At 40.3% G+C, this 13,765-nt stretch overlaps 1 protein-coding gene across 4 annotated transcripts in view; it reads left to right on the top strand.

The window, feature by feature from the left end:
* Positions 1-13,765, top strand: part of GRIN2D (glutamate ionotropic receptor NMDA type subunit 2D) — a 982,184-nt gene that overhangs the window by 554,279 nt on the left and 414,140 nt on the right. For all 4 annotated transcript variants that reach the window (XM_068241305.1, XM_068241308.1, XM_068241304.1 and 1 more), the window contains one exon: positions 13,420-13,631. In XM_068241305.1, coding sequence (XP_068097406.1) covers positions 13,420-13,631 — 212 coding nt within the window. The remainder of the gene's footprint in view (positions 1-13,419; positions 13,632-13,765) is intronic.

The raw sequence follows: 13,765 nt of genomic DNA, 5'->3' as shown, positions 1-13,765 counted from the left end.
TCTGCTTCAGGGCCGTATAGAATCTGCTACGGCTATTGCTATGCCCCTGCTAAGGAGGACACAAGGAGGAGTAACATTAAACATTAAACTAGCTTCACAGGAATGATTCTCTCTTTTCCCTGAATTCACCCAATTTTTATATACAACAGAAATCTGTAAAATGCATGTAAAAAAAATGCCTGAACTTGAAAGGGAGAGTGATACGGAGACTGACACATTTATTTAATGTTAACCAATACAAGTTGCCTGGCTGTCCTGCTGATCCTCTGCCTCTAATACTTGTAGCCATAGACCCTAAACAAGCATGCAGATCAGATGTTTCTGGCACGAACATTTCAAGATCAGCTGCATGCTTGTTGCAGGTGTGTGATTCAGACACTACTGCAGCCAAATAGATCAGCAGGGGGCCAGGCAACCAGTATTGTTTAAAAGGAAAACAATATGGCAGCCTCCATATGACACTCACTTCAATTTTCCTTTAAAAAAATTCTAGTTACCTGGCAACAAGGCTTATCCTCTGTCTTGTATACTTTCCAAATCACTGACCTAGAATGAGCATTGAGAACAGATGACCAGATGTGACTCCGCTGGCTGCATGCTTGTTCCAGCACACGGAAAGAAAAGCATGCCAGCCAGACAACTCAAATATTTTAAAATGAATAAATAAGGAATCCTCCATACTTCTCTTGCTTTTAGCAGCGTTCACTTTACCGTGCATTGCTCAATTGCGTTCAGCCTGAGCTATTCAGGGCTAGACCATTCCTCGCTCTTAACACAGTGATCAATGTGATTGTTCTTTATATATTGAACCACGGCTTAGGCTTATGTCTTTATCCAGTGTGTGAAAGAAGTCCACTATTACACAACGTTACTTACAGCCCCTGCTGTCACCATATTGCCCTTTCCATTTGTAATGCTCATTGATGTAATGCCAGGCTGAGCAAAGCTAACATTCACCCACAGACAGTTTTGAACTGCATGAGGCCTTTGCAACAAGAAATAGGCAATTAATTGCATCCTGGCCATGAAAACAGAACCATTTCCCATGCTGTGTTTTGTTTCTACCTCTTATTGTTGTTTGTGGTCACGTGAATGTGGAAAGGAGGAACTGAAAATAGCCCAGAAAACAGAAATAGAACTCTTTTTGAAATTCAATGAATAACATGACCTGAAAGATATTAATAGAGATACATTTTATAAAAGCATTGAATAATATTAAATTGTTCTTTGCTGTGCTACAACAATATTTCTCCTGTGCCACACAGTCAGAAACAATAATTTAAGGGTACATTTATAGCGGACTTGAGCTCAGAACTTCCTATATCTGCTCTAAAAGATACTCAACATAACTGCATAATAACCTTTAGAGAACAGCATTTCTTTGTTACAACGGATACAAATCCTGCAATAAATCTGCAGTGCGTCTACTTCCTGCTTTCATGGAAGCAGACATAGGATTAACATAGGGATATTTAAAGAGAATCTGAACTGAAAATTAAAAGTCATAATAAACATAAACACGTCATACTTACCTCCCGTGTAGTCTACTCCTCAATCTATTTTTCCTCTCCTGCGTCCTGTTTGTCCACTGTGATCAATGGAATTCTCCGTCCTCCATTTTGAAAATGGCCATTACCCCATAACAGCTTTCTGGTCAGCACCCTGTTAAACTGTAACATCGCCCACTTGAGCCATAGGGATACATGGACATTACCTGGCACATCAGTTGTCCTCTCAGCTATAACTGACAGCAACTGATATATTTCAGTTCTGACAAAATGTTGTCAGAACTGGAAAGGATTATTGTCAGAAGAAAATGGTGAGCTTCTGAGAGGAACTGATGGCAGGCTAACTATGTAATGTTCATTTGAAGTTACCTCATGTGTTTATTTTAAATAATTTTACTCAGTTCAGGTTCCCTTTAAGGAAATAAATATGTCAACCTCCACACACATCTTGCTACTAGGCATGCTCGGAATTGCAATTTCCCGTTCCGCGGAAATTCTGCTTCCCGCTGATCAGAAATTCCGCTACCGTTTCATTCCGGCGGTATTCCGGAGCAGTTCCGCGGTATTCCGAATTCCGGCGAAATTTTTTTAGAATCTCTCTCTCTCTCTCCCTCTCTCCCTCTCTCTCCCTCTCTCCCTCTCTCTCTCTCTCTCTCTCCCTCTCTCTCTCTCTCTCTCTCCCTCTAGACCACCAACCACATTACATGCTAAAGCTGGCCTTTAATGCAGCGATTTTTAGTGTGGTTGGTGGTCTAGAGGGTAAGACAGATACCTACTACACACTGATACCTGGGTTCATATCCTGGCAAAGGTATGTAAACTGGCTTTTAAAAAAGTGCAAATCCTTAATCATGCTACTTTTTCTATTGAATTGATCATAATGGTACATGCTAGGCCAACTTTAGCATGTAGTGTGGTTGATGGTCTAGTGGGTAAGACAGATACCTACTACACACTGAGATCTGGGTTGAAATCCCAGCTATGGTATGTAAGCTGTTTTGAAAAACAGCAATTCCCTAGAGGATGATATAAGAGGATGGATGGATGGATGTATGGAGGAGGAGGAGGAATAATTCAGCGAGCATCCCTACTTGCTACAGCTGTCCTTTAAATTGCTGATCACTACTCCCCAGATGTCTTCTAATGATGATCCTACTTCTGTGGTGCCCAGACAAGGCTAATAGCTGTAGATAAAAATAAAATCTGGCACTGATGAGGAACTCTGCTAGGCATTTCCTACAGTCATCTTCGCTGGAAAGATCATTTTTAATATTTTTTTTGACAGTGGTAAACTGCAAAAAAAAGTCTACTTATCTGTGCTTATCCCTGATCTACCTATCCTGGTCTGATACTCACTTCCTATCCTATACGACTTTTCATTGTGCTTGAGGAAGGGTTGTTAGACCCAAAACAGTCTTGTACATTTTGTGGAAAGGCACTAACAGATGATTGGATGTATCAAGCAGCTTTTTGACGATGGAATATGGAAAGTTGCAATGTACCTAATGGATTGATAAAATAGCCATTATTGTTTGAACATGCCAAGTTTCCTTTAAAAATCATACTGATTTATGTTTACGACAGTTAGTGCAAACAAGCAGAAACTTGCAAACTTGAAATAAACTTATGAGATAATGACTTGTATGTGTAGTACAGCTAAGAAATAGAACATTAGTAGGAAAAGAAAAGTCTCATTTTGTTTTCCAGCACAGGAAGAGTTAAAGGGAAGATCCGAAGGAAAAAAAAGTTCTGCTTTCCTGGGGCTTCCTCCAGCCCCTGGCAGCCGATATGTCTCCCCCCGCAGCTCCGGTGTCCCAGGATCCCTTGCCAGGTCGGCATCTACTGTGCCTGTGTGAATGCACGGCCGCGCCGCTCGTGACCATGCTCACGTGGTCTGGATCGTTCTGACAGGAGCAGAAGTACAGCGCCTGCGCAGAACGCTCCAGACCACATGAGCGCAATCACGAGTGCCGCGGGCATGCATTTGCGCAGGCGCAGTAGATGCCGACCTGGCGAGGTCGGCATCTGCAACGGAGGGGACCCTGGGACACGGATCTGCAGCAAGGGACAGACAGGCTGCCAGGGGCTCGCAGCAGATCCGGGTAAGTACAACTTTTTTCTTCCCTTTAAGATCTTCCCTTTAAGAAACTTCCCTTTATGGTCATCCCGTTAAAAACCAGTTGTTATCTATGCAAAATACCTTATCTGAGCTCTTCAACCCAACTTGAGTCAAAGAGAGTCCTGCTTTCTGAAGCACTTAAACAACAGTGAGAGACACCAGGGAGATAAAGTTTTACTGCAGTAAGTTCAAAGGGTTATTAGCTATGTTTTGTTTTATAGTTTAAAATACAGAGTGTGGTTTGTAAACTGAAAATATCACAGAATGAGGCAATGTTATGAAAACAAAACCTACAAACTGAAAATAAAAATAAGTGACTCTTTTCTTGCTATTAATGTTCTAGCCATTATCCGTACTACACATACAATTCATTATATAAAGTTTCTTTTTCCGCTTCAGGTTTGCTTTAAAGTTGATAGCAGGGATTTAATAACTTTCACTTGTGTTATTGCTTTCAGAAAAGACACCTGACCTCAAAATGTTTGTTCTTAGCATAATGGATACCTTTAAAAGATCTGTAGGGTTGCTGCCCCCCCCCCCCCCCACCCCCAACTCATCTCCAGAGTCAGAACCACAACACAAACATGGTCAGCATGAGACAATGGATATCAACACCAATCACAGCCCTAGAGCAAATATGTACACACCGTAGTCACACGTTGGGACTCCAGAACAGCTATAGCTATTTGCTTTGAAATATTGTTTTATGAGTGACTTAATAGTGGAAAGCAGCAGTAGGCCAGGAATTTAGTAGTAGTTGTCGGCTGGTATTCTTTATTGATCTGGGCAATTTGATGGTTCAGAGGTTGACTGCTTGACATTCTAAGAAGGATGATTATTTCTTTGAAAAAGATTATGTAACAGCCAAGGAGTCACCTTTGTCTTGTAGGTCAGGACCTTGGTAAAATATAACAACTGACTAGTGATGTCACAGGAGGAATAAGAGAGTAAAAAGAAAACTTGATGAGTTTAGCCTTGAAAGATTTCACAGAGACAATGGGCTGGATAAAAGAGACACATTAATAATTACTGAACAGAGTTCTCTGGAAGTGCCGCAATCATACATTATAAAACTGGACACCTGTCGTGTTATTTCCCATTATCAAAAGGTACATGCCAGTCAAATATGGAAATTTTACATTTAAACACACTGAGGGTGGACAGGCCTGCCTGTTACGAGGCTCTCATTTCTCTGCTGCGAGTCAGCCTGGGCAGTGGATGCCCTGTTAATGTTACCATCATGTGCGGCTGTCCTCATCTGCTCTGTGTTCTTCAATCCTTTAGTCATCGGAGGGATGGAAGCCAAAGGCCCTGATGCTATTGTGAGATAAAGGTTCACTTACCTTATTTCTATGAAAGTTTGTATTTATCCAAATATGCAAAGAAAGAAAATGAAAAAAAATTTTGTTTTCTACAAAACATTAATGCCCTTTTTACACTCATCTTGCAAACCTGCATTGTGTTACCCTGTTTTACCGCAGTATAATAATAATAATAGTGTTGAGCCATAATTTGCGTAATTTCGTGTTTCCATATTTACGGATGCAAATTTTGCCACTACGTCGCAAATTCGTAATTTCGTACTTGCCATTCAAACAGTAATTTGGAAGCCTGTAAGGGAAATTTCAGTCACGTAATTTCCTTTTTTGGTGCAAATTCGTGTTTAATGTGAAATTTTGTAATTTTTGTGTTTTCTGTGCCCCTGCACATGCTGTCGCTGTAAATGTATCAGGGTGCTGTACCAGCAGGCACTTCTAAGACAGGTGCTCTTTGCCAAGGTGCACTTAGTGGTCATGCATGCTGAGTCACTTGGTTTTGGGCCTATCTGATAATATCTGATAGTGCTAAGGCCCCTGCACATGCTGTCACTTTAAATGCATCAAGAGGCTCTGGACTGGAGCACAATTTCAAGAACGGCTGAATTTCCTTGTCAAATACGAAATTCGGATTTGTTTTTGTTACGAAAACGATCATAATTATGAAAAATAATCGTAATTAGGAAATTCCGTATAATTGTGAAATTTTGCGTAATTTTGCGATATTATGAATTTTCGATTACAGCCATAATCATAATTTTGTGAATTACACATTTTGCGTAATCGGCTAATCGTAATTAAGTCATTACGCTTATCACTGAGCATATTGTAATGGCAATGTAAAGCAATGGGGCCTAGTACATTTACTCATCACATGAGGTTGTGCAGGAAGTGCCCAATCCGCTGCCAAGCCACTACAAAGTCAACAGTATGTTAATGTCAGACTTCCACAGCCACACACAAGTGCATGTCCCACCTTGACCCCACACATAGGATCATAATAAGGAATGCTGGGATGCCCATGATCACCCATCACTTGAACCTATAGGTAGAGATGGTTAATGAGATGCAAATAAATCCAGCTGGCATGGAAATGTTATGCAAATTGTATGCAACTTTAACCTGGGCTAATCAAATGCACTTACTGCTGAATCTAACTGGTTCAGTTTCAAGCTACATACCATATTCATTAAAGCTACATGCAAGCCTAAATGATTGACTCTTATTACTTGCTTCTCACTGACCATCTCTGCCGACAAGTGTCTGGGTGGCAGCAGTAAAGTAATGTAATAAATATAAAAAAGGTCAACAGCTAAAGTTACTTTATTTTTTGTTTGACTCACCTGGGGTGTGTTTTACTATTGATATCCAACATATCCTACCTAACACCAACAATTGTTCGCTGGATGCCATGATAAGCGCGCAACTTATAATAAACAACCTGCTATCCTAACAAAAGAGGGAGGGCCAAGGAGGCCACTGGCAATGAGGCAACGTCCTTTACCTCGGATCCTCTATTTTAGGCTCCTCCCACTTCCTGGTGCCATATTGCCGCTCCTCTCCCCTGCTACAAATTGCCCAATCCCTGCAAGCTTGAGGACTCGGTCCCAGTCATGCTGCCCAGGTGCAATGCCCTAGCAGTGGGAATATTTGATAGCTTCAGGCCCTATGCATTTAATTGTTTCAGCAGAATTATACCTCTGTTTTTTTGTTGTTGTTGTTAACCTCACGTACGGTTGTAATTAAGTTTTGGTTTTGCCAACAAATTTAACTTTTTTGTTTTCTTTATTTAATGTTTACATTAATTTAATATTCATAGTTGCTATGAAACCTTCCCCCTTTTTTATTTCACAGAAAACATCTTTACATCTGCTAAGTATAGAAAGGTGTGCAAAAACATTATTGCTGTCAAAACCATAACATTATAAAGTTCTACTTCGCTATATATTGTCCTTGGATCCGAGCAGCACGAAGACAATCAATATACAAAAAATCGATAGCAATTACAAACTTAATTAGGGCATTAATACAACTGTCACACTACTGTTATGTTAATCAACAGTCCCATCTTATGTTAACAAACTCCTGGGCTGGCTTAGTGACTTCTAAAATTACTCCATGGTGCTTTTCCATCCCTTCCATCATGAAACCCACAGCTGTGAAAGGTACCATTCTAAAGCAGACCTGAACTCAGAACTTCCTCTCTGCTGTAAAAGATAAAAAAAAACGCATTATAACCTTTAAAGAAAATAATTTATTTGTTACATCTGATACAAATCCTGCAATAAATCTGAAATGTTTCTACTTCCTGCTTACATGGCAGCAGACATATTGTCAACATCCTGTGCTTTGAAATGAGCGTACCTGCCGTGACAATCAGCTGACACAGGGGAGAGATCAAATTACAACTTGTGATTAAAAACAGATGAGGGGAAATCAGACAGGCTAAACTCTAAATACATACAAGGTACATTTCTCTCGGTTTTCTTTTTGTTCTGTGCAAGAGTTCATGGCCCTTTTAAGATGAAGCATGAGCACCCCGCAGCAGGTAAACCGCTACAGACCCCCTCACATCACGGCGGTACCAAGCAATCCCTCCACCGGGCAGCAACACAGAGAAATCTACAAATGCCCACACTACACCAGATGCCGATAAAATCCAGATCTTTTTATTAGTGCAGCAAGACAGGTTGGTTAGTCACCAGCCTGTCTTTTGGATGTCCTAATATAGAGATCTGGATTTTATCGACATCTGGTGTGCTGCAGGCATTTGTGCATTTCTCTATAAGATAAAGCATGCATGCCACAGCAGAGACTAAGCAACTGCCCAGCTTGCCCAAAATTGGAAATTCCCCTGTTTTACACATTAGGGGTAAATTAACCTTACCTTAGTTTGAGGATAGCGCTACACTGTGGCATAGTGTAAGTTATGTACACACTTTATTGATCTGTCACCTAAAACAATCTTTAGTGATTGTTTTGGGCAGCAGTCTTGGTGTGATCCTTGTACAGAACTCAGAACTCAGAACTTCCTCTCTGCTCTAAGGCTGGTTTCACAGTGGGACGTTACAGGCGCACATTAGAGCAGCCTGTAACGCACCCCAACGCACAGCAATGAAAAATCAATGGGCTGTTCACAGTGCCCAGGTTGCGTTACATTGTAACGCAGCACGTCTACATAACGTACTGCATGCAGTACTTTACACGCGGCTAAGCGGGACCATGTGATGCGGAGAGCTCCGCTCACGTGGTCTCCGCAGTGCCTCTGACACCAAGAGCTGCTTGTAACACGGCTCTTGGTAGCGTCCTGCTCCAACACCACCAGGCGTTGCGTTAGGGGCACGTTATGTGCCCTATAACGTCCCCTAAATGCAACGTCCTGGTGTGTAAGTACCCTAAAATATAGCATAATAACCTTTGTAACAGCCGATATAAATCCTGCAATAAATCTGCAGTGTGCCTACTTGCTGCTTTCATGGATGCAGACATATGGTTAACATCCTGACTTTACAAATTAGCCGGGGCAGCCAGATTTCAAATTACAGTTGTGATTAGTCACAGATATGGGGAAGTTAGACAGGCTAAATTCTCTAAATATATACAGGATGCACTTCTCTATGTTTTCCTTCTGCCCTGTGCAAGAGTTCAAGTCCACTTTAAGCGATAACAAAACTAATGGCTAAAGGTACCAGTCCCTGTGAGATTCTTGTTCATGCTGAATAAGCCCCTTTTCTTCAAGATTTTCCTGCATAGTCTTGGGTGTGCAGTTTGACCCTGACATGCCATGGATCATAACTGCTCAGGGACCTGCTTCCTAGAAAGTTAACTCAGACATCTGCTTGAGATAACAAAACAGAAGCTGTGATGTTGGCTCTCACAGGACAGTAATCAATCAGTAGCCTGGCCAGAAGTCATAGGCAGATGGAGAAGGTTACGCAGCAGAGCTGGTTCCTTATCTACAGATAACAATAACAAACGAGCTCCTGATGTGCAATACATATATATATATATAAATACATACGTAGGAGCTATTTTGTCTTCCGGGACAGGCACAGTGCAAAGCAAGTCTAGAGGCAATCTTTACATTTCATCACCATCAAAACTTAATTTGTGCTGTACAGGCAATGTACAATATTTACACCATGTACATGAAAAAAATTAAATGAAACAAACTAAAACCTTGCCACTAGATGGGCAACTTACTACAACACAAATTGGAGAATCCTCTCTGGTGTGTGCAAACGTAAAAAAAAAAAGTAATGTACATCCAACTCAAAATCCAAATACCTTTTGGGTTGATCAAATAGACAAAAGACAAGACAGTAATGCTGGGCATACATGGGGTTGAGGCAGGCTTACCAATCGAGCCGCTGATGGCTCGATTGATAATATCCAACCGGTCCGATGACCCACCGGATCCATTCCCCGCTCGATCCCCGCGGGCGGACAATAGCGGGGGTCGATCCGGTGGCTAATTGAGCCGCCAGGTCGACCCATGTATTCCCAGCATTAGCCTTTTATTATCACCAATTAGCCTTTCTTATCATCTGAGCAGTGAACACCTGGCTCCTATTGAGTGGATTTGCTAACATGGCAATACCGAGGAGAGAATTCTAGGACATAAGAGCAACAGTATTTGGCTTGATTTTATAGTTCTGAACTCTTTTACATGCCCAATTATTTCTAATTCTGCCTATCTAGACTTTTCATTCAGATACCACTGTTATATTTTATAAAAAGTATGGTAGCACTCTTATTTCCTGTGCTGATTTATCAGCTACCTGTATAATGTGCTGCACCTTTTCATAATCCCTTCTATACTTATCTTGACTCACTATCCAGTGAGAAGTCAGGTGGCATAAGTCTCTTGAAAACTGAAATGTAAAATAAGGGTTTATCTGTATGACTGTGCTATCTGGCAGAGAAGGTGTGAGAATTATGAGATATCCTGCAGTGGAGTGGATGGTATTAACTTGAACTATTATTACACTCTTTCTTTCACTGTCACATTGTATGTATAATAACTGCATAATAGTATAAATACATAGTATAAATACTGTATATACCCGCATATAAGCTGACAAATGTATAAGCCGAGGTACCCTCTTTTCCCTCAAAAACCAGGAAAAAGTGATTGACTCATATATAAGCCCCCTCCCCAATATATCCCCCTCCACAGTAGTCAGATGTTCCCCCAGTACTAGTCAGCCCCACTCCTCATAGCCAGATTTGCCCAGGATCATACAGCCATGTTTTAGGAAGCCGCTAGATGGCGTCATAGATATGAGACACAGCGATTGCCACACAGAAAGAATCCCTGATCATTGCAATGCTGACATGTTGCTTGCACGCTCCTCTCCACAAGCCAGGAGACACAGGTAGTCTTGAGCATCACACTCTGCACACCATGTTGCAGGGGATGGGGGGCACAGACACAGCAGGATGGAAGATGGTAAGAGCAGGATCACTAGTGCACAATCCTTACGCTCCTCTGCCATACATAAAACCTGCTCCACCATCTGTTTTGCTCCACTGACTCACTTATAAGCCGAGGGGGGAAGTTTTCAGCACATTTTTATGCTGAAAATTAGGCTTATACGCGAGTATATACAGTACTATCATGTAATAATGGTCCCTATTAAAAAAGGGTGCCCCATTGACATCAATGCAAACCTTTTCTCTATTGGCGCTAACTGTATAAAAAAGGTCGCCAAGTAAATATAAAACAACTGTATCGCTTTTAATATGGGCACCACGTTAATATAAACAAATAATATCACATTTTATTATTAACCACTTCACCACTGAGGGGGTTTACCCCCTGACCACCAGAGCAATTTTCACCTTTCAGCGCTCCTTCCATTCATTCATCTATAACTTTATCATTACTTATCACAATTAAACGATCTATATCTTGTTTTTTCCACCACTAATTAGGCTTTCTTTAGGTGGGGCATTATGCCAAGAATTATTTTATTCTAAATGTGTTTTAATGGGAAAATAGGAAAAATCTGGGAAAAAAATTATTTTTCAGTTTTCGGCCATTATAGTTTTTAATTAATGCATGCTGCTGTAATTAAAACCCATGAAATGTATTTGCCCTTTTGTCCTGGTTATAAAACCATTTAAATTATGTCCCTATCAGAATGTTTGGCGCCAATATTTTATTTGGAAATAAAGGTGCATTTTTTTTCAGTTTTGCGTCCATCCCTAATTACAAGCCCATAGTTTATAAAGTAACAGTGTTGTACCCTCCTGACATAAATATTTAAAAAGTTCAGTCCCTAAGGTAACTATTTATGTATTTTTTTTTATTGTACATCTTTTTATTTTTTTTTAATTACAAAAAAAAAAAATTGGGAGCGTGGGAGGTAATGAGTTAATTTTTTGTGTAAAAGTAATTTATTTGTATGTGAAAAATGTGTAGGGTGTAGTTTTACTATTTGGCCACAAGATGGTCACAGTAACTTTTTGTTTTAATGCGACCTCCAAGCGTCCTTCCAGAAGCTTGGAGGAAGTACTTGGAGGCTGGGTAAGTGTGTATCTTTTCACAATGATCGCGCTGCTCATCGGAGAGCAGCGGATCATTGTGGGGCTTAGATCAACGAACGGGAATGGATTTTCCCGTTCATTGATCTCCGGGCGAGCGACCGGGCGAGCGGGCGGCGGCGTGTTTACTAGCGGCGGGCGGCGTGTTTACGAGCGGGAGCGCAGACAGCGGCGGGAACGCAGAAAGTACAGATTTCTCCGTCCCTGGGGGTTAAAGGATGGAAAAAGGGACGGAGAAATTCGTACGGGTGGGGGGAAAGTGGTTAACCTTCATTTCCAAATAAACTTTACGGTTTTCAATAACCCAGTTAATAATTGATGAGCATTATGACCCTTATGTTACAAATTATTGTTTCTAAAAGATTGAGCTATACTTTCTCTCAAAAAGTCCTTTATATTTTAAGTTTTGAATCCACAACGGTCAACTTTTTTGATTGTTGACTAAATGAAAGCACACAAGATAATGGCCTCAATTCTGGTAGCTATATGCGGTAAACATTCTTTTTGTCAGTAAAATACCTTATGCTCTATTTTCCTCTTTTTTTAACAATTACATTTTTTTTCTGAATTCCCGAACATGCGGTAAAACGTGCGCTAAATGCATAAAGTACTGTAAAACATGCGCTGTTTCAGCAGTAACCATGCGGTAAATAAATAATAGTAGCGGTGCTATTTAATTGTCTTCCATAAGTTAGGATAGTATTTGGAAGATGTATTTTTGAGGGGGAATAGGTATATTTGATGATTTAGCAACTTATGGAAAGTATATTTATAGGCATCCCCTATAAAAAAAAATCTTGTAAATATTTGGAGTTTTATTTCTACTATTCTTTTCTATTACACAGCCTGCATAGGAACTCCACTAAAAACTGCAAAATGCATACAAATTGACTTTACCATCAGGTACAGACAGGTCTTAAACTGATCGGTAAATTATGTGCTAAAATGCCATCTATTTTCCATGAGTATAGCAATGTTTGGTAAAATTAATGCAAATTACTGCACAAATGAACACATAATTTACCGCATGCGGTAATTCATGACTAACATCCAGGTAATTGGTATTGTTTAAAATTAAATAAATCTGTCAACCTACATATCTCTCTAAGTTCAGGTTCCCTTTAAAGTGAATCTGAAGTGACATGTGACATGATGAAATAAACATACTGTATGATAACATAAGCATATGGTACTAGCCCTACTAAGAGAATATGTGAAGACTCTTTCTGATTTCCAGTATAGGAAAAGTTAAAACTTGAGTTGTTATCTATGAAAAAAGAGTTTCTCTGGTCTAGTCCACCCACTCAGAAGTCAGTCCCGTTTCTTAAGAGCTTAAACAGCCAAGAAACAAGAAGAAACAGTCTGAGATAAAGGTTTACTGCAGCAAAGTTCAAAGAGCCACTAGTTCTGCTTTGTTCTACAGCTTAAAAGACAGAGCGTGGATTCTAAATGGCAACTGTGACAGTCTGCGCTCAAACCTATTGCTTGACCCACTGAATTGTGCTCCCATTTTTGCCTGAGGAAGCGGGGTCATGCCCGCGAAATGCGTTGCATTTGTGGAGTTGAATAAATTATTTGACAATTCTGTTTTATTGAGACTCAAGTTAGTTTTCTTTTCTTGTAAGAGGGAGGTGAGTCCACCTTCACATCCCCCTCTCCTTTTAAGCGGTTTTTAAAACATTTTACTCTACTCTGGCGCCTCTGTATACCGAGTTTTTGCCGAATGTTATAAGTAAAGCTATATAACTGAAAATAAAAATGACTCTTGTCTTTGCTACTAATGTTCTATTTATAATCCATACTATACATACAATTCATAATCTCATAAGTTTATTTTCGCTTCAGATTTGCTTTAAATTCATTGATTGAAACTTCATAAAATCTTTAATAAAGGAGCTGATTAAAGTGTGTGTTCTTTTGGGCCTAGGTTGGTATCTGGGAACATGGTGATCTGAGAATGAAGTATCCGGTGTGGTCTCGGTATGGAAAGTTCCTGCAGCCAGTGGATGATGATCAGCACCTGACAGTGGCTACGCTAGAAGAACGACCATTTGTAATTGTCGAAGGTGTGGATCCTGCCACTGGAACCTGCATCCGAGACTCTGTGCCATGTCGCAAACAACTCAACAGAACAGACAAGTATAGTATATACTTTATATTCCTGTCAATACAACCTATGTGCACTACAGTAATTATACAGTCTTTATACAGTCTTTGGAAAGCTGTCTGTTTATGATTTTATGTACATACTAGAGGAAGAACCGGCGTTTCCC

Source organism: Hyperolius riggenbachi, chromosome 6 (assembly GCF_040937935.1).
Source record: "Hyperolius riggenbachi isolate aHypRig1 chromosome 6, aHypRig1.pri, whole genome shotgun sequence".
Classification (NCBI taxonomy): domain Eukaryota; kingdom Metazoa; phylum Chordata; class Amphibia; order Anura; family Hyperoliidae; genus Hyperolius; species Hyperolius riggenbachi.
This window is presented reverse-complemented; position numbering and strand designations above follow the sequence as displayed.